The sequence below is a fragment of the Grus americana genome, chromosome 1, assembly GCF_028858705.1.
Source record: "Grus americana isolate bGruAme1 chromosome 1, bGruAme1.mat, whole genome shotgun sequence".
Lineage (NCBI taxonomy): Eukaryota > Metazoa > Chordata > Aves > Gruiformes > Gruidae > Grus > Grus americana.
In genome coordinates, this window is record NC_072852.1 from 97,817,057 (window position 1) to 97,844,140 (window position 27,084).

Sequence of the window (27,084 nt, forward strand, 5' to 3'; positions counted from 1 at the left end):
GCTTTCTTAAACAATCTCTCAACCAAATAAGCACAGGCCCAAGAGTCTATTTGTTACTATTTTCCAAACTATACATGAAACAAGGGATGTTGTATTTTCATTGAATACAATTTGTGTACACTTTGTACAAAAGTTGCTATTTCCCAATTTTCTCACAGCATTTTCACTCTTGATTATACCTTTCCTCTAAAAATTCCAAAGGCAAAGAACTTTGAGTTACATAAATTCAACCTGTCATTTCAGCCTGATCATTAATTTAATGGAAATGAAGTACACACTTCTCATTGAATGTACGTGTAACAATAAGTCCACTTCATGGGATTTAGGTACATCTAGTTTCCTCTGTATTCTTAGACTTCATTGTTTAGTTCAGCTATTTATTTACGCCAATTTTCAGCAGCTGCTTTCCCTTGCAACATAGCTCGCTAAAAGAGAAGGGTACTTTTGTAAATATTCTCCTTCAATATATACTTCCTTTCTATATCTAATTGCTGCTTCCATTATTCACTGCTGCTCTCACAGACTCCACTTCAGGACCATCTTTAATGGCCCATCAACTGTTTCCAAGGCACTTCTAATGCTGCCACAGTCCAGATTTAGCTTTATTCCTCCAGCTCTTTACCTTCTGCCTGCTTAAATAAGCAACTGAATGAGCTATTTTTTTAATGACTTTTTGGGATAGTTTTTAAATGACTACTGAATTCTTACAGGAAAGAGCATGTTCAATATTGCACTGTCTTCAAGCCACTAGAGAAAGACCTACATAAATATCATGTATTAGTTAAACATAAGTTATAACATTAGTTTATACATAAAGTTTCAACTAATTACAAGAAAATAAAAGGAGATACTAGGTTTACGTTTATACTGTCTCAGTAACCTAGCCTGTTTTTCCAGTGATCTTTACAATTTTGAAGCAGAGGGAAGCAGTGTGAAGCTGTTTTTATTAACAGTAAGTTTAGCATTCAAGTACCAGTTCAATGGAACAATGAAGAAAGAGTAAACAAGAAATATGGTGGAAGAAGAAAAACTGGGTGGAAGGGAAGAAGAGAGCTCAAACCAGAGGAGACGCCAAGTAGCACCACAAAATCTTTGTAAGTCTACTCCAGCAATCATTATAACATCTGACAATCACTGCAGATACATCTGTTTAAACAGTATTGCCAGGAAAAACACCACAGACTTTTGGTTGTATCGTACTTTTAAGAGTCTGCCGACTCAAGTGGATACTGGAGGATCAAACTCTAAAAACAAATGTGTAACTTTCTCCCATTTTTTGCTACTGCTAGCATCAAAAAGGTGGCATTGGGATGAGCTTATCTTCCAATGCCTCAAGGTTTTTCAAGAACTACCTCTTAAAATTCTTTCAGAGTAATTTTCATGGATACAATGAACTATTGCTATGTTGTTTAACTAAACTTACCTTCCTACTTGGGTAAGCCTGCATTCAGGTTGCCATGTAGAAGTCACATCTAGAGTCAGAGCATGTCCAAGCCCAATTCCAGTTTACCTTTAAGAACAGAAAACATTAATGGAGTTTATGTAATCTCTCAGTACTGGTGTATCAAGAAATGCTGGGAAATAATTACCTCAACAATCCAAGGGGAAGGTAGCATATTCCCTACAGTTCATCCATGTCTGGAACAGGAAGAAAAATGAGCCACAAAAGCATTTCTAAAAGGTGATCTGTTGTTGCTGTTGTTGTAGAAAATATAATATACAAATGACGAGGGATAGAATACATGTGTGTGTATATTGCAGAAGTTTTTGTCTTATTGTGGAGTAAACCTCACTGAAGCTGACTTCTTGCTTCATTCAAGAACAAGACTTAAGACAAGATCTTCGTTTTAAGAGCTAAAGTATCGTAAAACTCTCCTGTGTGCCCAGAAATGAAGTAAAGCCAAAGTAACAAAGTAAATGAAGTAAAGCCATGGCAGGGGGGTTGGAACTAGATATCTTTGAGGTTCCTTCCAACCCAAACCATTCTATGAAAATTATTTTTTCCTTTTCTGGAGCTCAGAAAGCTGAGAAAGGGCAATACTGATAAAACAGAGTGTACTTGACCTGACACATACCACTAAATCTCCTTGCCAAGAAAGAACACAGCAGTGAAAAAATCTGTGGAGCCCTGCCACATCATTCTCATGTATGTGCTGTAGGTATACAAACTCCTGAGAATTTGCATACCTAAAAAAAATGTTGAAAGCAGGTTATTTGTTCAGAACAGGTTTTTATTTAGAATATATATTGTGTCAGGTAGAATTTTGTCAGAACACAGCATATAACTATCATTTCCACTAAAAGTTATAAAATTTTATTGAATAATCAACTTTGGTGAGTTACTTAGAAAATTTAACATTAAAATTACATAGCAGGCATATTACAAGTCATAGCATATAATACTGCATTTGGACCATCCAGCCCAGTTTACTGATACATCTATATAGCATGAATAGGTAGAAATTCATCAGAAAGAGCTTGTTATATATCTTATTCTTAATACATTAAGAGCCAAAGCTTATCACAGCAGATAAAATGATAATACAGATCACATTCTGTTATTATAAATACTACTAAATACGTAATTTAAACTTAACCATAGAAAGGAACCCTGATTCCCTGCGATACCTGATGAAGCCAAAGGAGTAAGAAATGCCCTGTCAGAAGGGACGAAGCAGTTCCTGAAGATTTATATTACAGGAAGTATAAATCAGGATTAATTGTATATTACATACATATAATACATCCTTGATTCTTGGAAAAACAAAGAAAAACAAAACAAAATGAAACTTTATAAAACGGTGTTTTCTCTGTAGCTGTCCATGAATGCTCATTGGTGAGTTTTGACCAGGAAGTCATTCAAGGGATTGCTAGGATTTTGGTCTTTCCCATCACTGTAGCTTAGTTTTCTGGATACCCTACAGAAAAGAATTGTTTAGATGATAAATTACTCAAAAATACTATGCTTGCTGAAACTCTGATGAATATAAAGAAATTTAAACAAATTACCAAAGCAAGGTATCTGAACATCTTGAGTGTGAACAGCAGCAGGACTCCCTGTCTGCATTCCTATGGGCTTTCAGCTGGAGAAAAAGCTTTTCATCCTATGTCATTTTAATGTCTCAGTAATGCTAGTACATTAACCTAAATTCTATAAATATCTATTAAACTTTGAGATGTAATCTTTGAATGTATTCACAAATAGCTAAAAATGAAAGATACAAGTGAGAATACACTTATTTCCTTGCGTATTACTTAGAAATGGCATAATTTATTTTTTAACATCTATTTTAAACTATTTTTGGTTTACATCTGACAATTAAGTATAGCAGTATAGCTGTAGGACAGCATTTACACAGAGCTGAAGAAAAATTTATCAGCTATGAACATTTCCTTTTCTGAAATATCTTTTTCATAATCATCTTCTAGATAAAGGCAATCAAGTTCCAGACAAGATGACACTATTCCTTTTCTTTCCACGATTCATTACAACATACAGCATTTTGCCACATGGCTTAAGCATAAAGCTTCTGAGGGCTCTGAAGCCATTAAGGAGCACCTACACTGCTGGGAACCATAGTTAAGGAAGCTTGCCAGCTGAGGGTCCGTTTCGGCTACAAATCAGCAAACATACATTTGTGTAATTAAGGAACAAAGATGGCTTGACAAGAAAGCACTCTGTGAAATCCTGATTTCCTACTCTCTCAAACTTCTCTACTTACATGCATTAAGGAAAGGTAAACCTTCTCCTTCAGAACAATTACTAATCTCATAGGGAGGGCTATTTTGTATGGAGTCAGGAAAAAGAAGTGAGGGGAAAAAGGTAGAAATCCAAGAACCAAGCAGAAATTTACTCAGCTAAATGGGAATACTCAACATCACAGAAACATCCTTGTATACTCATCAGCTTCCCTCCAATCCTCCATTATATCAAAAATGATCTAAATACAATCTTTATCGATATTGCTATATATTTGTAAGCCAAGCCTCTAAGTTTTAATTCTCTCTTTGCTTAAACTGAAACTTTTTTAAATCATGCAGCTGCTTTTTATTTAAAATAACAAATGATTATAATGAACACAAATGAAGGACTAGAGTAACTATTCTGTTAGGCCATCTTACTAGCTTGTGTTCACTGGCCATCTAAGCTGGAATCTGGCTAGTTTTGCCCACAGACTCTTGCCTCCCAGTGTTCAAGTCAGCAGATTTGATTAGCTTGGGCTCTCTAAAGCATCCATGCTGATTTTCATTCTAGAAGTACGCATGTAAGCGACAACCTCCATAACTTTAATGTATATGTAGAGCAGCAAGAATTTCTTTTGAAATTTCTTTTCTCAAAAGGCACTTACCTTTGGTGACACTTCTGTGCCTTTCCAGAAGAGCTGTAATTCTTCATCTCCCTAGCCCAACCACAGTGGGCATCTGCAATCCCAGATTCTGGTGATGAGAAACAGTAGTATGAAGAGTGTAAGAACAATGCTGAGTAGCGTGGACACTACAGTATGTTGTTAAAATATTAGCCTACTAAGACATTGGTAATACTTCATTGGCATAATTCAATGAGCAAACTTAATTATGAAAATATTCTAATGCAAAAGGTTCTGGCAAAAATAAATTTCAAATACATTTTATACACTGAATATATTTAACTATAAGCTAGGTTTCTCCAAAATGCTTACAATTTATCAACATTGGAAAAAGGTAGAAGAAACTGTTGATATCAAAAAAACGTAATACAAAGTATGAGTTAAAATTTGAGGAAGACAAAATAAGACAGATGGGATAAGTCTACCTCAAATAATCAAATTCTCTACAATTAATTGGTAATGAAAATGCAACAAGGCAAGAACCATGCAAACAAATGCATTGCTTTTGCCATTTTCTTCTTGTATACCAGTTGACAATATTTCAAGTCACCTTCTTCGGTATTTTCCTTTACACATTAGTTATCTTGATGACAAGGTTCATAAAAATAAAATATGGATAATAAACATTGGTGATTTTACTTAGCAGGAAAAAAGTTCAGGTTATGTTATAAACATACTTTAACCAAAATCAGATTTTTAAAAGGAAATCTAAAAAGTAGCATCTAAAGTCTTAAACTAATGTAGTTTTGGTGTTTTTTTAATAATAAAGTTCTACTGTCCTGAACTGGCAAATGCCTCATTATCCAGATTAATAAACTAATTCACCTAAGCAAGCAATAGTACCCATGCAACAGCTCAGTTGCAAGTTTTTGTAAAGCTGAAGAATCCAAACAAAAGCATCTGGTTATTGAAGTGCAGGATTAACAAACTATGCATTTCCTGCTGAATATTTAGATACAGAAAGTAAAAGCAACAGCAAACTTAAAATAAAAAAAAGGAAGAGAGAAAACCATTGGATAATAAGGAATACTTTAGTAGGAAAAGTCCTAGTTAACCTAAAGAAAAGCTTCTTAAATAGCTGTTAACATGAGATTCAGGAAACCCTTTTCTGTATAGATTCCTTAAAGAACACTTAAACACACCCAATTATTACTGAGGAAGAAAAGCTGTAACCTAGACAGTGGTCTATTGACATCTGTAGATTTACCCTTTGAAGAAGTGCTTGATATTGCTAAAGTAGTAATTCAGAAAGTCTCTGAAACTAACCTTGCAGGAAAGTACCAGGAATACCAAGAAAAGTTTTATCTGAAGAGGCATGAAATCCAGAGTCCTGAAAATAAAGAATCACCAGATTACATTGGTGCAAAAACTCACATATTATTTCACAGCTTGCCTCAAAAGTGACTGAGAACCTGGACATAAGGGCCTGATTTAATATTTAAATCAACAAGTCTAACGATTCCAATGGAACTTAGTAAAGCTTGTTTGCCTCACCTTGTACATCTATAAAATGAAAAAAAAAAAAGTCATTATTTCAGGAGGACACCACCTTAATTAACAGGGTCACAGTTTGAGATTATTTTAACCAGTGACACAGTCTATTAAAGCGTAACAAAATCTTTTATTGAGTATTGTATAACCATTTTCAAGGTTATTAAATACAGTGAGCTTCCTCATATGATCCAGGAGACTTCATACAACTTATATTTTAGTAAACAAAAATCCCCAAGACCCCAAACCTGTAAACCAACCCTACTGAACAAATAGCACCAGAAGCGTGCTGTCACTAGCTTTAACAGCTTCCAGCTCTATTCCATTTTTAAGCCCTTCTCCAAATACCAGCAAAAAGTATACAATCACTTTTTTTACAAGGTCCTTAAGTACCTGACTCTGACAGTTGTGACTGTCAAAAAAGTTGGTGTTACTGCCATTGTATGTGCTCAAAAAATCCATGCCAACTGTCTGAAGATTAACATTTTTTCTGTGAGAAATCTGTTGACATTTTGGTGACGGAAAATAACGTTCTGGTATATTTTTCAGTCGCTTTACTGGTGAACAAAGAAAATCATTTTGAAAATTTCCTAGTCTTTTAACTCTGGGAATTGCAGATAAAGTTCGAACAGGTGAGTTAACGAGAGCATTTACAGTTTCAGACATCTGTATTCCTTCATATTTCCTTAGATTTGAAGCTCTCTGAAACCCAGGAAGTTTTGGAACAGCCTCACTACACAACTGCTCATAGATCCTGTCAAATTCTCTATCATACTGTATATCAGACCTCTCAGAATCACTTAAATTACTCTTCACTAATCTTTCTTTCTCTTCAAGGCTTTGTGAATTTGAAAGAGGTCTTGTCAATGTCAAAGGCTTTTGGATTTCTTTGGAACACAGTTTGTAGTAGAGTTTTTCAAATGCATCTTCATATTTCTGAGGCATCTTTGAAGGACTCTGCTTCACATACAATGAGGAAAACGAGTGTTTGCGCTGCAAAGAAATTCGTCTTTCAGAATTTTTTTCAGGATTTATGAGCAAAGTATTTGATGATCTTGCAAGAGAAGAGTTTGCGACCAGTGTAAAAGTGTTACTATTGCTGTAGGACCTGCAAGCAGATGAACACAACTCTGAGGTATCACCACCAGGAAAGTCAGTTTTTTGAGTTTTACTCTCTTTTAATAGATGAAGTGCTGTTGACCCTGAACTGGCAGTAGATGTTATAAAACCATACTCTGAGGAACATTTGTAAGCCAATTTTTCACTTTCTCTGCATTTTGAATTCTTCGGTGAGACAGTGGTCTGTAACCCATCTTCAACTAGAAATGTCTCTCCCATTCTAGCCATAACACTAGGAAAAACAGTCTGTTTGGAGACTTTTTGGCCTTTTCCAGATAACAAATGATGTTCTAAACTTGAGTCAGAGTAGTCCATTTCGATTTCATTTGCATCAATGTAAGAATAAGGTGCCAGACCAGATAAATTATCAGTGGAACATTTGTCATCACAAAGTTCTCTGTTCTCATTTCCAAAAGTTTGATTCTGGATGTCTTCACTTCTGCTGCTGCATATGCTGAGTAGTGCTTGCTTCAGTTTAGGAGGCCTAAACCCTCTTATTTTGTCTACAGTGACATTGAACTTTGGTCTTCTGGAACGCCATCTTTTGTGCCTTAAGTATCTAAATATGTATTTTAACTCTTTTCTCCGATACTGCTTTGTCATGAGCCTTGTAAGTATCTCTACCATCACTGGATACAAGTCTGCAAGAGTTACATTGTTCCAGGAGCATTCCTCATCTGCAGACTGGTATTCTTCCAAGATACTATCATAGTAAGTTTGATTCAGTTGTGGAGAAGGTCGATGCCTGGGTACGGTTATTGTATTTGGTGAAATTTGTAACTGTAGAGATCTGGATGAAGAACATTCATTTGACAACTCTACTTTCTTTCTGCAAACAGCAGCTTGGTTGCCTATTAAAAAAAACCCAAATTAATCACAAAAAGCCAGAAGAAGAAAAAAATCCCAAACCTATTAGGGCACTTCCAGTAATGTATTACATGAATTAGAAACAATTGCATGTGGTACAGATAGTCTTACTGTAATAGCATATTTCATTAAGCTTTTTTGCCAGGCTAAATGAATAATTAACATACAATCCATTAAGAAAAAAATGAAAAGGTTTTTCCTAACCATATTGAATGAAATGTGTTGGGAAAAAAATATTTTAAAATAGCTTAATATATAGATATAAAATATTTTCATTGTAGAGGCAGACTGCTTTGCTTTTTGTGATTTCTGACCAGGAGGAAGAGCCTGATCCTACAGGTTTTGTTACTCTATTTCCATATTACGTGAAAGCTTTGTACTTGGCTAGTCCCAGCGCAGCTTTGCTTGCTGTAAAGCACAATGAAGATAATGCTTTTTGTAGTTATTAGGCTTGAAATATTTACACCAAAATTATATCTCAGGTTTGCATCAAGTCTGGAGAGCTTCTGGAAGAAGTTTACTAACGAAGTAACATTTTGAGTACCAGTTACCAGTAGACCCAAAGTCATTCATTACACTCCTTGAATTTAAAGTAAGAAGAGCCAAAAAATTATGCTTTGAGCATAATTGAGCTTAATGCTGCTGAGCTTTGCAACTATGGATTTTTTTTTCCTGGTCCTATTTAAGAAAAGCTGGTTTTATGTATACAAGTTATTTATTTTCTATTTTTCAAATACATTTTGCCATAATCAAAATCATGTCTAACTTCTCTAAGAATCCGACTAGTTGAACTTTTCTGTTGGACAAGTAGTGCCTCTGTGTTTTCAAAAATTAAACACTTATTTGTAATAAATTTTAATAAAAATATATTTTATAACTAACATATTTGACTAACAATCAAAAGATTTAGTTGTACCAATTAGTTCTTGCACTGGTGAAGCTAAATGAAGGCCTTCCGATGAATCTTGAGGTGCTATCTGAAAAAGAAACAAACAAAAAAGACACATAATCTAATATCCTGCCTTTTTTTTTTTCTTCACATTAAAGGTAACATCAAAACCTTATTTGTGACTCCTCCTACTGTCTCCTTACTATACTATGTCCTGTTCAGAGTTATGGTCCTAAGGGGCTTAGTAAATTTCAGACAAGGAGAAAAAAAGTCTACTCAAACTTCAGTAAAAATTTTTAAGAATTACCAGTTTAATCTTGGAAAGCTATTTATCATCTTTGCCACTTCTACACTATGTATCATATTTTAATCCCTTTCCCAAATATGAGAATTTATACATGGATATATATAGCTAGATAATCATCTAGCTGGTAACTCTAGCAACTCATCTCTGGTAACTCTAGTAGGAAACAGAAGCCGTACCATGTAACATAACCCTTCGCCCCCAATTCCCCTCACTCCCAAAACCAAAATAAAGCTAAAATTCCTTTTTTTCTCTACAAACCTCAAATTTAGCCTTTTCAGAAAACTTAATGACGTGAAGATTAACTTGCACATCAGGGTTCAAAGAACAAAGTATAAAAGTAAAAAAAAAATAAATAAAAAATTTGGATATCACCTGCTGTTTCTTACAAATCATTGCTCTAACAGCAGAGAAGCTGTATTAGAATTCATTGTTATGCAGTCAGAGTTCTTATTTTATTCTAATTAACTAATTACTTAGAATGGGAGAAATATGTTACCGTAATCCACTTCGGAATTTTTCTAGCATAATCTTGTACTATCACATCCACTTGAACTTTTACTTTCTCTTGAATTTTGCCATCATCTACATACAGATTCTTAGAGGGGAAGGGAAAAAAGAGTTAATTAAAACACATAGTTATTGACACTGACAAACCCAAGCACGTTACTTAGATTTACTTCAAACTAGTCTTATTCAGACGAGGATATCCAACCAGCATAAACTTATTTTTAATGTATACGTTATATGTAAAAAAAAAAAAAATTCCTGAGAAGCAACTGTATGTGAAGACACATAAAAACAGATAACCAGCTTGTTTATTGATGCAGGGAAAAGCACTCCCTGCCTCAGACAACCCACTGATAAAACCAAACAAAAGTCCTAGTGTTAGATTACAAAGCACTGGTAGTTATGGCTGCAAATCTTTACATCTATTATTAACATCCCATGAATTCATATACAAATTAAGGTCTACTCTGTAAGGCACATCTGCGTAAAATCTAAAAGCATTTGGTGATAAATGGCAAACATTTTTCATTAGCGAAACTCTTGCTTTCTAAAGCAGTTTGTATTAGCTGTTGTCAGAGACACAATAATGCCTAGAAATATGCTTAACAAGTAAGGAAACTAGATTAAATTTTTAGTAATTGTATTTGAGCAAGTAGAACACAGGATTAGAATGGCTTCACACACAAAGTGTGTTGCACTGTTCTTCATCAATGTAACTACTTTGGGTAGTCCTGATACCCATAGTCTAGTTTGGGAAACAACAGCAGAAGATTCCAGTCTGCTTTTGTTAGGGTAGCCATTATGTCAGATCTACTTTTTTTTTTAAAAAAAAATCATGTTACCTGTTTATGCTAGAATCCCAGGTGAACAATCACATTTTTATAAGTGTTTTCACCTTGCGATTCATCTGGTTATTCTTTTTCCATAGCTATAATAGCCTTTCTCAGGGTTGCCTGTTCCATGCAATACATTGTATGGCTTTCTCTGTTGAAAGCATTTCTATTGAACACAAACTTATTCCATTACATTAGAAACCAGAAATTTTTACCTGGAAGTGAATGTCTTCAAATTGTCTTCTTACTGAAACTATGTCAGCGTCACTTTCTTCATCTACAATTTGAAGATAATTACTAAATAAAATCTAGTTGAACTCAAAGCAAAACCAGAAATGTTTTTAAACACACACTGTATAACTTATTAACTAAACTGGTTCCCTCTTAGAAAATTGTTTTCTACACTAAAACTTTGTATTACATTTCCATTTCAAGTTCAATTGAAAAGTATGGTTTATAGGTTCATAAATGACTTGAGGGGAACAAAGAAGAGTGAAGATAAACCTTGAAGAACTGGTTACAAACAATTTATGCTAACCATTTCAGAGAGTAAAATATTTTCAAAGCACTGGTCTGCAAGATTCACTATTCATTAATGTATCATTCCCACTTATTTCCCACTACATTCCTAAATATCCCAACAAAGATAGTAAGGACCTTCTGCCACACCTCCTTTTCTTTGTTTCTTATTGTCCAGACTGCCTTAGAACTGCCAAGGTAAGAAATAAGACAGACTTGATAATATTAAAAAGCAAGTCCAAATCTTCCAACTCAATTCTTAGGTATTCTGTGGGAATTTTGAATGACACCCAACAAAACATTTTTCTGCTAGATGTAGCCAGACCTTCCGATTCATCATTGGCTAAAGCCTCAGTCTTTCATGTTCATAAAACATGTGACTGAATTGTAAACCCTGATTTCTGAATTTCCATAGCTGTTATATCTTTGTCCCATGATCATGTTCATGGCAGGGAGGGAAAGAAAAAAGGGGAATAACCCTGAAAAGGAAAACAATGAGTGAAAAAAAATCTTGCTAATGATACCTACCACATTACTGTCTCTTCATGCTATTCTTAAATTACTAAAACCAGAATGAAAATATTTTCCAGCTAATCCCATCTTCCTTTTTTTGTTCCCTGTCAGCGCAATCATCATCTAAAGCTCTGTGGACAGCTGCTGCCATAGAACTAGGATAGATACATGTGAAAGAAACAGTACCTATGTGGGAGACAACATGATTGCCCACCTTCTGGTGAAAATGTTGAGCAAGCAGAAGGTTGGCTTTGATAGTCCACCTGACCCCAGCAGAATTATTTTATTAGAATTGAAACCTATACCTGTGAGATTATAAAAGCTTCTTCCCACACGAATAACGGAAGGCAAAGTTGCGGCCACTTTTTCCACAGGAAATCAGTTACTAAACATCAATATGTTGATTGATCCTCCTCAATGGCGGAAGCAGTAAAAATGTTAATGTTTTAATCTGGAAAAGTTTCAGCCTCCAGTTTCTGCTGTGACAGCTGATACTCTTTCTGCCATACAGCCTTCTTCCTCCAGCAGAACTGGGCACCAAACTGGCAGAATGCCACTGAGATGACCAGACTATACTGCTACAAAAATCGGAGATTCTTGAGATAAAGGTAACAACTCCTGTGTCCAGGAATGGTCAACTCCATCATGCCAATTACAAATTATTAGAAAATAGCTTGTATCATAGAATGATTTGATCTGTATACAAGTTGAACACTCTTCTAGGTGTGAAACCTCACAAGAGTGTAATTTTAGGATGTCTTCAATGTATTGTCAATCATACTTCAAATCACTGCAACTAGCAGAGGACCATGGCACAGCACAGAATGACAAAAAGCGAAGTATCTTCTCCAGGGAACCTTAAAGTGCTTAAGGGACAAAAGTGAAATTCGGGGACACTTTTCTTCAAGTGCAGACAATAGACAGAGAGCAACAACTCCCACCTTTCTCTCTGGAAAATTTGACCAGGAGGTTATTTCACTGGAGATGCAATACACTATTGTTACCTAAGAGACATATCTTATTTAAAAGATGAATATGTTAGTAAGGGGGGTACTGTAAATTTTAAGTTTTGACTTTGATGTGATCTTCTAGATTTAAACACACTTAGAAATACATATACAATTCAGATTGAACTTTCTCCCCTTTCTCTCCAAATAAATTCATTTTTCTGTGATACTATCCTAACAGATAAAAAGAATTGTTCAGATATCACTATACTTTGCCATACTACTTCCTGTGAAACCAAAGTAAGTAGACCTAATAATTTTCCCTATTAAGGGCAGACCAATACTTGCAGGCACAGGTGAGAGCTGTTTCACTTTATTTATACCTGCTGTTGATAGGCTTTGCATACTTTTAGAACAAAAATACTATATAATACCTGGAAGAAACACTGCCTTCACTGAGAAGCGTGAAGCATTCTGTATGGATACTAAAGATGGAAAAAACCTGCCAAAGCTAAAGTTTTTGCTAAAGATACACTTTTTTCTTAACAGTTAACACGCCCTATTGCTAACTTTATACACATATATAAAGAAAAAAACAAAACAAAACCCCAAAACACCTAGGTGAATTCCATTTTTAAGTGAGGAATCCAATCCCACACCTCTAAGAAGCTAATTTCTATGTCTTACTGTATTTGGAGATAGCTGGGACTCACCAAGGATGCTATAAATCCTCTCCAGTCTCTTCCTAGAACATTCACAAGAGAAGGAGGAGGAGTGGATAATCATATTATCATACTCTGCTATGAAGATACCAGAGTCTGAACCGCATCACTCATTTATCCCACGAGTGCAAAAGACACAAAGGACACTTACAGAAACTAAGCTACAGATGCCTCTGAAATTTGTTTCCTATATTTCATTGCACAGGTTGAGAAAAAAAATGAAGTCACATTTTCTAAATTTGAAGAAGTTTTATCATTCAGATAGATACTTGAGATTATCCTCTCAAATGACAGGAGGACAAATTTGATATTGCTGTTTTCCCTCAACAGAGGAGTAATCATCTGCCTTGGAGACAGCTATGTGTATGAAGCACCTAATTTATACCAGAGTATTTAAACCACCAGCTAACCATATTTTGCTGCAACTGCTCTTTTAATCATTAAATACTGGTTACCACCTATCCATAGTTTAATTTATGCAATATAGTAAGCTTTTATATGCACAAGAATCAAAAGATCTTGAGTAATACGAGTTTTAAATATTTTAAAAACAGTCATTCAAAGGTTGTTACCATTAATTAATAAAATTAAGTAATTATTTGTGAATATAAGGTCAAAACCACTCAAAACTGGCCACAAGACTGATGCCGAAAGTGTTACAAACACTAGTGAAGATGTATTGCTGCAGCTGAATGCAATATCCATGTTTACCAGACCATTAGATATTAACGTATATATTCTAATTATTAATACAACTTCTGTTATCACTTATGCCAAAATTTTGATTTCACCGGTCCTTTATGAAGAAAACACAATTGAACATATTCCACATTGACTTTCGAACATATCAGGGATTCAGGATTGAGATTTTAAAGAGGAATGTGGATATTGATTTCATAGTACTACCAGTACCTCAGTCCCTCATTATTCCTAGTCTCTATTTTCTGAAAAGGTACAGAACACGTATTAAAATTATTTTTACTGTATTAGAAAATTATGAAAAAGTTATTTGCAATCTTTCTCAAAAAGTTAAAAGAGGTAGCTAAAAAGTAAATTAAAAAACCCACCTATGTCAGATGCATCCACACGAGAGTTCTCTGGAGATTCCTTAAAAGCATATGAAAGGAATTTTAAGACCTGGTAGCATAAGCTGTATTAACTAGTCTGTAGAATTTTCTGGTCTCACTACTTGCTCAATTTTTTTTGGGGGGTGGTGGTCATGAAACAAACCCAGTCATATTCCACAAACTATGTCCAAATGACACCATCTTTATTAACAAATCCATACACAAATTTGTCTTGATCCACATCTGATTACTCAATGGGGAGAACTATTTTCTTCCCAGTCCTTCTATATTCAGACAAATAATGCAAGGAGAAGCTGTTATACAACAAGAGCAAAAACCAGTTGACAGATGAACTCTAATCACCAAATCTTTATCAGTATGTACCGGGCATTTTCTCTGTGTTCCAATGTATACGGAAAGTTTCTTAACTGCCCGCTTTAAACAATTCTTAATTGCCTACTTCAATCAATCTATATATAATATTTCAAATAGGTTTTTTTGCTCTATTTTGTAGTTTTGCTATTTACATAAAAAGCTCATTTATATGGATAAGGAGCCTTTACTAAATGTTTACAATCCACATCTGACATCACGTGCTTCAGAATTTCTTTTAAAAAAATGTCTAAGTCTGTTCTGTCCAGTTCAATCACAAAATTAGTGTATTGTGGGTTAAAATTACATCAATAAAATGAGACAGTCCTAACTACCATCTATTTAGAACAAATAATTAGGAGTGATGAGTGAGATGGCCCATATCGCTCTTCAAATGCTGAATAGGTAAGGAGTCAAAAGAAGTTAATTCTAGACAACCACAGATTTGACAAATAATAATTTAAAAAGTTAGACACACGTATTGCCTAACTAAAAAGACACTTGATGGTTTAAAGTCTATGTCCAATGCTCTATCTCCCTTTAAATAAACTTAAAAGAAGATAATTCAGCTGAAATCTATGACTGATATCATGGCTGTTATTCAATACTCCAAATATCACAAAGGAAGGGAGGATATGTAATTATATGAAACATACATAAAGCCTATGACATAAACAACATGCACAGGGGCAGAGTAAAACTGAAAAAAAAAATAAATTGCATGAATCCACCATCACAAAATGTATTAGACCACCACATATAGAAGTCCAGAACTTGAATTCATCACCATCTCAAAGCACAGAACTTATCGGGGGAGGAAACAATCGGGGGAAGTATACTAGATGATCAACATTAACCAGAACATGAAGATTTGAATTTTACATGAACATGTACCTGGTAAGTAAAGACACATCTTTCCTAAAATAATGCAACTACATGTGGGGAAATATAAAGGAATTGTTTAATAAGATACCTGAAGTTCAAAGAACTGCAGTGAAACAACTGCAGCAAAATACTTAAAGCCCTCAATTTTTTCAGAACTACTTATTTATAGAGAATAGAGTGATTCAGTTCAGCAATTAGTAGATCTTTAAAATCTAACTTTATAGCTATGATACAGGACCACCTGCTCATGATTAATTTCTTAGCTTTTGACTACATAAATACATTTTCCCAAAGAGGCTTTCTAAAAGTAGATCCAGTGTGGTGCCCATACCTGATGTATTGTTGAATGTCCATCTTCAAAAGCACTGGTCTGTTGCTGTGAGACATCTTAGCATGTATGGAAGGAAAAAAGTTAGATAGGTCATAGATCAATGTTGTACCTGAACTCATTAATTCTTCATTTGTATATATTCTTACTTATTTTGAAAAATATTTATTACATACATAGGACTGAAACAAAGAATAGACAAGTGATAGAACAACATTCTAGTCAAATATACCAGACTAATTCTGATCAGAGATGTACATCTACCATATATTTTCTTCTTAAACCATGAAGCACCACAGAAAATAAAATTTGCCCCTTTATCAAGTGGTATCGCTTGTAGAAAAGGAAGACAACTGCAAACTTTTTGTGCGCTTTTCTTTGCATAGGTTGAAAAGGATAAGCAAAAGACTAACTACTCCTGAAACTTGAGGGTAGAGCCCCAAACCTCTATTGCACGTTTTTAATCATTTTTGGCAAGGGTGCCTTCCACAACTGCTATGCCTGGCTTTCTGCACAGACCGACCCACCCACAAACTTTGTGGGTTTCCCCTCCCCATTTATTTCATAAGAAGCAGGAAAAATATAAAGAGTATAACAGCTGTCTAATTTAGCAGAGATCTCCCTTTTATACATTTCAATCTATACTTTGTTCTTCATCAGGTATCACAAGTCAAACAGATTTAAATAAAACCCCAAACCTATTAGACCCACAGAGAAGTAGCAGACTTCAAATAAACATGACTTCCACATAAGCTTATTTCACAACTAGCCTCTAAGCCAGTATCCTGGTTTCAACTGAGATAGAGTTAATTTCTTCCTAGCAGCTGGTGTAATGCTGTGTTTTGTATTTAGGATGAGAATAATGTTGATAACACACTGATGTTTTAGTTGTTGCCAAGCAGTCAAGGACTTTTCAGCTTCTCATACTGGCCTGGCAACGAGAAGGCGGAGGGGTGACCAAGAAGCTGGGAGGGGACACAGCCAGGACAGCTGACCCAAACTGGCCAAAGGGATATTCCATACCATACGATGTCATGCTCAGTATGTAACTGGTGGAAATGGCCAGGAGGCACCGCAGCTCAGGAACTAGCCAAGTATCAGTTCCATGTGGTGGGTAATTGTGTTGTGCATCACTTGATTTGTATATTTTTTTATTACTATTATTCTCTTCGTTTTCTGTCCTATTAAACTGTCTTTATCTCAAACCACGAGTTTTACCTCCCTCTCCCCTGACCCCGCACTCCTTTTCAATTCTCTTCTCCATCCCACTGGGAGGAGGGGGAGTGAGCAAACAGTTGTGTGGTTACTTTAGCTGCCTGCCAGGTTAAACCACAACAGCCAGATATCGTTGCTATTAGAAATACTCAGTCTGAAAACTATTTTGGTATTGCTGAAAAAAGTTACATTTCTAACAATCACCTTGCTAGATTTAAAAAGGTATCTATAACAGCTACAACCTCTCAAGTGTGTATACAGTGCATACGGTTATGATGTGCATTTAAAAATTATTGCCTAAATTGATTGTTAATACTGCATAAATTACAGAAATTTAATTTTTCCCAAAAGAGAAGACCCATATCTCCAAACATATGACTCCGATGGTACTAAAGCTGTGGCGGGAATTCTTGTGGTTTGATGCATGTGATAGATAATAAAAATAGTACATGTGCTTTAGTAGATATATTTCCCCTACTCAAGTCTGTCATTAAACAAGTTTGTTTAATGCAGAATTTGTTGTCCTTGCTTTTTTCTGCATTTCTGTTTCCAGATAGTGATGTCAAATATCACAAGCTATTTACTTTTTTTTGTTAAATGGTGAGAAAACTTCTCATGCACAACTCAGGCACATATGTATTATTTACTCCTATAAACACTTTATATTATTTAATAGTGCCAAGCATACACCCAAAGATTTCCAGTTTTCTAAAGGCTAAAAGCATATGGAAAGGAACCTAAAGATGTCATCTATTCCTGCTTCCATTTTAAAGCAGGAACAACTATACCTAACTTACCTCTAGGAGAAGTCTAAACCATTCTTAAGAGCAACTCCATAATCTCTAAGAAACATATTTCAGGACTTCCTTATGTTTACATATGGAAAGCTTCTCTAATATTTAACCTAGAGGCTCTCTCTTCCTCCCCATATCAGTCCTATCACCAGTGGCTCTAATAATGTTCTTTTTCTGACTCACTCCAGCTAGCCAAGCTACTGTTGAATACAAAGCAAAGTACTCCACCACAAGTTTTATCACTGTTGAACAGTGCAGAAAACCTGTTTTACATACTAGGCACCTGTGCATATCTTCTAGCACACTGTGAGCTATTTTCACAACAGAGTGATATTCTCGGTTGGCTCAACCAGACTTTAAAATTGCCTCTTCCTGCAATTGATTATTCCTACATAAGTCTATTACTTTGAACTTCTGTGCATGAAATTACACAAAGTTTACTTTAAGTTTTAGCCCCAATTTGTCAGACCAACTTTCACAGCAGTCATCCCTACTTGGTATCATCTGTGAGTTAATTAAGGGTATCCCCTCTTTTACTGTTTACTTAGTGAAAGTATAAACTAGTAATTTGCTAAGAACAAGTCCTGGAAGAAACCTTCATGCTTCCCTTCAGTTTGCACGCAGACCATTGATAGCTATTCTAAGCAGAATTTTTCAACCAGTTAGTAAACTGAGCTATAAAACCACTCTCTCATACAAAGTTAATGAAGCATATTATACAACTAGAAGGCTCTGGCTTCAGCTTGTAACCTTCTCAGGAAATTGATGTTCACTATTTTGCAAAAAACTACAGTAATGCTTCCTTTAGAATATATTAGCAATACATTTTTTATAGAATAAAGCATTTTCCAAACATTTCTGGATTGGGAACACAGGAAATCAGAATAACGTGGTAATGTCCCATTGAAATCCCTTACTGAACAAGATCTATGAAACACCATAGAGGGTGCAGGGTGGAGGTTTTTTCCAAAAATTTCTCAAGGCAAAAAAGAATTTTAAGTGGCTAATATAGGACAGAAATATTGCTCTTGTTGGAGACTGAAATTTAACATACTTGGTCCTCTCATACGCAGAACTTCCATATATTTAAAAAAACACTCAAAGTATTGTAATTTTACACAGTAAAACTTCACAGGGGTATTGGACATTCTATCCAAATAGTAAAAATAGATTCTAGCAAAATTCAGAATTGCAAGTTGGAAAAAAAATAACACAAGTTATATTCCAAGGGAAGGGGTTCATTAGTAAGTATTTTGGTCTTATAAAGATATTTTAAATGTTCACACTAAAGAACACAGAACTCTATGTATCCTAACTGAAAACATGTATCAGGCCCACCTAAGAGTATAGAACAAGAGTAAGTAAAATTTGCACGTTAGCTTTAATAATCCATAGCCAGAAGGTTTTTTTTGTTGTTGTTGTTGTTGTGTTGGGCTTTTTGTCGTGGTTTTTGATTATTTTTTAAGGGTGACACCAACCACAAGTTCAAATGCTTACTCCATGTACTTTTGTGTTTCAAATAAAAAAGTCAGTGCAAAATATGATTTGCTTAAATTCAACAAAATCTACAAGATTCTATCTTTTATAGCATATATAAATATACACATATAAATACAAATCTGTAAAAGTGTGTTTTTCCTTATAACAAAAGCTGTTAACACTAGTGCTATTCCCCCACCTTCAATATTTAAACATTTCTTCCCTAGGATAATTTAAAACATAACTAAATAATAAAGACTTTGCTTAACTTACATATTTTTTCCAACTTTTAATATATCAATTTTTCTGCTTGTCTACCTTATCTGTAATGCAGTATACTAAATTTAAAATTGATTAGATCAAGCCTTTGTAGCATTAAAGAAACTCCAAGTAAATTCCTTCAATAAGAACTTCTAAGGCATTCAGACCTTAGGTCAAAACACAAAGATTAATAAAAAATTACTTCTAAAAGACTTCAAATATTGTATCTTTTAAAAAAACTAACTGCTAGATGCTCTTTCTTTACGAGTTTTACTGCAGATTGTAGTCAGTCTTTTTTTTTTTTTTATTATTCAGACCCATCAGCATATATTTGCTAATTATTAGAGACAAAGGTCTAGAACACCTGAATCTTTTTGCATCACACCCTTATTTTCTGGCTCAACATTTTCATTTCATCAGCTGATTCGAACTCTATACCTGTACCGTTTATGGACAAATTGTTTTGGTATGATTGTAGAGGGAGAGAAACACTAGGTTGCAATTTGTCCTCAGATGTTCAGCATAAAAGTTTCTCAGATGAATGTCAAAATAAGCAACACTGTAAAAAACCACCTCAAAACCTTAAGAAAATAAAGCTTAACATACCTTCACTATACTACACATAATTTGCCCCATCATTTATCCCAGTAAAAACATGTATTTTATTGGAACATCTAGCTCCTTTTCAGAACAATGAGAAAATCTTCAGGTGTCATACATTTCCCTAAGCAGTACCAGAATTATGCTTCTATGTGCAGTCTTGATTTGACTTCCATCATGTTAGGTGATCTCTAATGAAATAACTATACACTACTTTACAGCAGGCAGCTTGATTCATTCACTATACAGAATAATCTGTTAAATTTTTGATAGATCATCATGCAGATTCTTTTAACACACTTTTTTTTAATAAACCTACTTATCTAGTTATTTTCAAAAGGCTAGAAACTTCCACATTTCATTCATGTAAGTCAGGGTTGGAATTTTTAGATTCAGTGAAGATCTGACAAAACCGACAAACACAACAAAAAGTTTACTGTTTAACTGATAAGGGAAGATTATTTTAATCAACTTGTGATAATAGGAACATCAATTATAATGTATTTACTCATCTTAAACTACATTTCAGAATCCTTATGAACATAAGTATTGTTAGGATTTTTTTGGGTGGTTCCCCCCACAAAAAACAGTGAGTATCCTAAAGAGTTTGGCATAAAACCAGGATGTCTTCTATTAAATCAAGACTCTTGGGATGACTTATAGCACTTTTTTTTTTTTTTAAACACTTTACCTGCATTCCTTTGACTTCCTCTATTGTGCTGCAATTAGAAGTAAGAAAAAAAAAAAGTCAGAAGAATCTTAGAATAGTAAAGTTATCTTAACCAATGCCTTTATTTGCTTCGGTATATCTCACAAGAGGCACTTCCTAAATAACCATTCAGTTTCCTTCAGGTTTCCCACAACCTGACCAGACAAGCCACAAATACATGGTAAAACTTAACTGATCATTCACTTCTTGCCATACTGATGCTGTTAAAATCCTTACAAAAACATAAGCTATAGCTACCTCGGCCCACATAAGAGGTCAAGACAGAGAATTCCTCTTACAGTCCTTAATGGATTTAGTCTGTAAAGTTGTGCAGTAATGTTTAGCAAATGATGCACAAGCTATTACCAGGAGTGGAAAAGGAAAGGGAAATACAGCCCCTTTTCTGTCTCCATCAAACCCATTCTTGTTCCCCAAGACTGAATTTCACTCCTCATCCCCTCACTCTGTGGGGTTCAGAACAGCTTCCATGTTAACTACCAAGGCACACTACACAGCTTTTGAGACAGATATTAGAAATGTAGCAGCAATTTTGACAGTTAGGTGAGAAACACTGAGATTTTGATGAACTTCACTGTTGAGTTCTTATGGGGGAGTTCAGGAAATAGAAGGAGAAGCAAGTATTTATTTAATGTAAACACTCAGAATAAAAAAAATACAGATCATATGCCCACAACAGTAATGATTTTAGCCTGACACGAGTGCTGAGACTGCAGATACTTTAATTACTCCAGCTTTATTTTACAGAAAAAAAATCTAAAGATGAAACCAGTGAGCCCTTCAGAATTGAAAAGCTGATTACCTGAACCAAGATAAATTGATTCAATGCATGTTAACTTCAATGACAATATTCTGATGAGATCCAAAAGTACGTGTCCCCATCAGACAGCATTAAAAAAAATTTTTTTTTTTTTTCCACTTGGAGAAAGAAGTTATTTTCGATGCATCCCAAGAACCTTCTGGATTGCTTATGCCCAGCTGTGTTGTTCCTCCAACAGATATCAGGGTGGTTGAAGTTGCCCATGAGGACCGAGGCTTGTGAATGTGAGACTGCTCCTATCTGTCTATAAAGAGCCTCATCTGCTCAGTCTCCCTGGTCAGGTGGCCTGTAGCAGACCCCTGCTATAACGTCCCCTGTCCCTGCCCTCCGTTCAATCGGACCCATAACCTCTCAGTCGGCTTCTCACCCATCCCAGGGTGGAGCTCCATGCACTCCATCTGGTCATTGACACAGAGGGTGACACCCCCTCCCCATCTGCCCTGCATGTCCTTCCTAAAGAGCCTGTGTCCTTCCGTTCCAGCACTCCAGTCATAGGAGCCATCCCACCACATCTCCATGATACCAATAAGATCATAGCCCTGCAGCATGCGCATGTCACCAACTCCTCTTGTTTATTCCCCATGCTACATGCATTTGCATAGAGGCATTTCAGCTGGGCCCCCGATGAAGCTGACTGAGTGGCTGGAGTATCTGGAATTCCTTTGTGCTGCACTTCAGGTGCTCTCCTGCTGACCTGTGATCCTTCTCTGGGCATCTGTTGCTGGCACTGGAATCAAACTTGTAGGAGTGGGATGGATTGAGGTTCCCCTCCCCCAGAAACTTTAGTTTAAAGCCCTCTTCACCAGCTTGGCCAGCCTGTGACTGAAGATGCTCTTCCTCTTCTCTGACAGATGGACCCCATCAGCTCCCAGTAGACCAGGTTTATCAAAGTGAGTCCCATGGTCTAAGTGGCCAATCCCCTGGCTGTGGCACAACTCCTGTAATCATTTGTTGATTCGCCAGATTCAGCTGGCCCTTTCAAACCCCTTCCCTTTGGGAGGACTGATGAAAAAACTACCTGTGCTTCAGAATCCCTTACCACCACTCCCAGGGCTCTGTAATCCTTCTTGATGCTCCTCAGACTGCCCCTGGCTGTGTCACTGGTGCCCACGTGAAACAGCAGCAGCATACAATAGTCAATGGACCGTAAGAGGCTTGGTAGTCTCTCAGCGACATCCCAGATCTGAGTCCCCAGTAAGCAGCACACCTCTCTAGAGAGTGCGTCAGGTTATTACATATTACATTAAAAAAAAGAAATATTTCTACATTTTGACTGCAGAGTAAGACTATATTATTAGATACCTCAAGTACTTGCTTCTTCCATTTTTTAAGCTTCTTGGCTGACACTTTCCTCCATTGTTTTGGTCCTAGAAATAACAAGAGATATCAATAAAAACATAGCTTGTCTTATAACACCACCTATATCAAGTACCATTCTAACAAACATAAACATCTAGCAAAAATGTATTACACAGTAACAAAACATTATCAAATCTGAACAGCCTCCAATACAATTGCTGAAACAAAAACTTAGAGGAAAACAAACCAAGAGAATATTGTCATTTCAAGTTAATTGAGAAGACAGGCAAAAAAAAAATTCATATGCTGAGTCTAACAACACTGAGCTAAATTCCAAAGAGCATTACAGCCCCAGATGCTATGAAGAGGGGCAAAAAAGCAGATTATTTTACTTTTTACATTTTATTTAACCCAGGCAGACTACATGGTATCTGAGGTTACTTAAAGTTACAATTAAGCTTTACAGGACTGAGATCCACATTCATTCCATACTGAATAAAGGTTACTAAACCAAAAGCATAACCAAGCCTTTACAAATCCAAGACTCTATATTAGAGTGCTGTATGCATGTTTCCTCCTTCTCCCGAGAGACAATATATATAAAATGCAAACTTCCCAGTCTGTAAAGGCCTTGAAAAAGTAAATCATATTTGGTGCAACAATTACATAGGGCTTGACACTATGGTAGCACTTCACATGTATGTCCAGTACGTTCTTCGTTACAAGAATTGATATGGTAATTTACATATCATAATCCTCACTTCAGTGATGATAAAAACTGGCAGAACATTTCATTTTCCAGTAAAACCACCAAGATACTAAGTCACAAGTCCCACTAAAACCCTCAGCAATGTATTCTAGAACAACAGGGTTTTTTCCTTACAATAAGCTCCCCATAAGCATTATCAACTCTATAATGGATTAAGAGTTATAGTGAAACACTGGAAAAATATGACATGGCATAATGTTGTATAGATTTACGCTAACCACATGAACATTCAATGAGAAGTTAAAGAGACTACCTACCCAGTCCACCTTGACATTTGTCATAACAGAAATTTATCAAAGCAATCTTCAGGACACTAAGTGGAGATGAAACTATACAATCCATTAATGTGTATCAACTTCCTGCTAATACCTCCATTCCTTTGTTTCCCCTCAGTCTTCTCAATTTTGATTCTTATTCTTACAAGATATCCAAATAGTAACCATTGTTATCCCGAACTTTGCTAATAACTCTTTTCTGTTGTCTAAAACAGAGCACGCAATGGACTAAAATGTTGCATATAAATAAACTCTCCAGGTAATAATGTGTGTATCAGAGTTTACATACAAAATGAGGTACCTAAGTGAACAAAATTCACTATCTGCTGCAATTAAATGTAACTGCCACCAGCTGCATGCTTCACTAAGTCTAAATACACAGCATGTAAATATTGAAGCTTTAAGAAGTTCTTACCATCAGGCGTATTGTAAGTGAGAGTTTCCATGGAAATAAGTAAATCATCTTCAAAAGGATGATTATACTAAAGAAAAAAGACAATTAAAGATTAGAATAAATTATTACAACAAAATTTGTAACATGCATTTTAAGTATTGGTTTTGTACAATTTTTTTTGTGAACAAAACATGAAATTATCAGTACGTTATTTTATTAGCTGAAGTTAGAAGTCAGCAATCTGGAAATATTAATTCCTAGAGGAAACATATATCTTAAGCATGTACATAAGTCATTGAATTTCAAGGCACAAGCCAGTCACTGACAAAATGGGGCTTCAGAGTTTTCAAAAGAAGTTAAATTACTCTGTTACAGAGTTTCTTCTACACTTCCTCTGTAGTAATTGGAAGTAGCCACTTAGCATAGACCTACACCTCATGGCATATAAAAATATCCAATTTAATGCTATGTGAGAAAAATGGTCTAGAACCAGACTTAGCCTTATACCAGTACCTAGACGTTAGCACAAAACGTTTCCCTGAACAGCAAAGCTGACATCCCTGAATAAATACATGCATCTCTGGACGGAGGTGTATGGTTCCCACATCTTTAAACACAAAATGGCTCTAAAGTAAGGAGGATTCGTGGAGGGAGTCTCCCACTTCTTTCTGTAGTTTCACTGAAAATACCTCGCCTAATGCTAGCTAATTTGGGTTAAGTACACTATGACGGCAACTTGGACTTATATTTAAGTCAGTTATTTAATGCTAGCAATCCCGGATCTAAGTTATACGGACGTATTCAAGGAGCTGGCTCTTCACTAGCTCACTCACGCCAAGGCACACGAGCAGCACAAACTGCAAAGCTGCATGAGGCCATGGGTGACAGGCAGGAGCGAGGCAGGGCTGCGGCAGACTGGAGGCCCCGCGGGGCACGGCCGCGCAGGTGACAGAACTTTCCCGCTGCCGCCGCCGCCTCCGCGCCCGCCTCAGGACGGCGACAACAGCCCCTGCCAACGGCCCCTGCCTAACGGCCGGGGCGGCGCGCGCGCGCGGCCCTCACCCTCTCCAAGATGCGGTTGATGGAGGCTACGAAGCGGGCGTTGCTCTGCCGCAGCCGCTCGTCCAGGTCCAAGGCCATGGGGCGCGGGCTGCTCCCGTCCGCGGCGCCAGGGAGCGGCGAGGACGCCGCGCGCGCACAACCCGGCCCAGCCACCGCCGCCACCAAACACTTCCGCCCCGCCCCACGCCAATTCAAACTGCGCGCCACGCTTCCACCGCCTCCGCCCCGCTTCCCACCTCTGATTGGTCCTTGTCAGGCCAGTTCCGGCGCCGCAGCCCATCCGAGTAAGCGGTGGAGCGATTTTCTTATTCTGATTGGCTGCCGAGCGCCCACCCTCTCCTCACAGTCAACCCTCCGCGAAGTCCTCCCATTGGCTACGGGGCTTGCAGCGGGTTGGGGGTCGGACGCGGCGCAAAGTCGTTGTTCTACCTAGCAACAGTGGCTCACCGTGAGCTCCCATTGGCCGCGGGGTCAGCTGCTGGCGCATCCTGCCGAGCTCTGTGCTCGCAGGGGTCGGTGGCGGCAGCGGGCCTTGTGTTGCTTGCCGGCCGCCGCCTCCCCTCGCCCGGTGCGGCTGGGAGCCACGTCGCGCCTTCGGGCGTCCGCTGCCGCTTTCCGGCCGTGTGCTGTGTGGGGTCGGGCGCTCAGAAAAGCGCTCCCTCAGCGGCGGAGGTGCTGCAGTGAACATGGCGGCCCAGGGCCCCGCGGGTAGCCGCTGTGGAGGCAGCCGCGGCTGCTGAGACCGAGGAAGCTCCACTTATCCTGCAGGGTGCTGCCCTGGCGTCGGAAAAAAGCCAATATTTAAAAAATAGTATGAGCCACTTCATGTAAAATTAGACACTTTTTTTTTTTTTTTTTTTAAGCCAGCTTTTGCCAGGGCTCCCCGGGGCTGGTGTTCCTTGGGGCTGCAGGCCTTGCCGTACCCTCGCCGGGGGGAGAGGTACAGGCCCAGGAGCTCCAGGCGAAGCTATACGAAATATAACCTTCCGGTTGGATTTGGCAGAAACAGAGGAATACAGACTGGAGACTTGACGCTAAATGGCTGCCCTGAGCCGTGCCCTTTCCAGTCATTCTCCCAACTGGTCCTGTAGGCTTGCAAGCCTGAGAACACTGAGGAGGAAGGCTGGAACTGGCACCACCAAAATTGTTATCTGCCCACTGGCATTGATATTTCAGATAGCATCCCTATTGCTCTCCAATATTCTTCAAGCAACCATTCCTTTTCTATAAAGAAAGATGAAAAAAATAAAAATGCTATTAGCACATCCCTGGAACCTCCCATTACAAAAACGTTTGCCATTTTCCCAACGTAAAGACATAGATGCATTTTTCATAATGGCTACTTGTCTAAAACTGATTTGTATTTATCTACTTACTGTTCATGAGTTCAGCTATTATTTTTTAAATGGCAGAACTAAAGAAAAATACATTGTTTCATCCCTTTTTAAGCATTCTTACTATTACGTGGTTGTGAAGTTTCCACAGCTGACAAGTTCTGCATTAAGGCCTTACTCTCTTTCTAGCAGGCCTTACCCTTTCTTCAAGGCACGATTTTTCTACCACCACTGCATGAACCCCTGTGCTCGGTGGTTAAATCACAGAATCATAGAATCGGTTCGTTTGGAAAAGACCTTTCAGGTCATCCAGCCCGACCCT

The 27,084-nt window shown here is 37.1% G+C and overlaps 1 protein-coding gene across 2 annotated transcripts; it reads right to left on the reverse strand.

The window, feature by feature from the left end:
* Nucleotides 1-2,217: 2,217 nt before the first annotated feature.
* On the reverse strand, nt 2,218-25,587 carry HJURP (Holliday junction recognition protein). Of its 2 annotated transcripts, XM_054811906.1 has the most exons (13): nt 25,429-25,587; nt 24,388-24,454; nt 22,932-22,996; nt 20,774-20,801; nt 15,737-15,792; nt 14,149-14,188; nt 10,596-10,657; nt 9,537-9,635; nt 8,761-8,821; nt 6,252-7,828; nt 5,634-5,697; nt 4,350-4,437; nt 2,218-2,918 (listed from the first exon to the last, which is right to left on the reverse strand). In XM_054811906.1, exons 1-13 carry the CDS (start codon nt 25,504-25,506, stop codon nt 2,831-2,833), a joined length of 2,373 nt encoding a protein of 790 aa, XP_054667881.1. In that variant the 5' UTR covers nt 25,507-25,587; the 3' UTR covers nt 2,218-2,830. The 2 variants fall into 2 exon arrangements, with proteins under 2 accessions (XP_054667881.1, XP_054667886.1); XM_054811911.1 differs by lacking the exons at nt 24,388-24,454; nt 25,429-25,587 and adding an exon at nt 23,955-24,085 and having other exon boundaries at nt 2,224-2,918.
* Nucleotides 25,588-27,084: the final 1,497 nt, after the last annotated feature.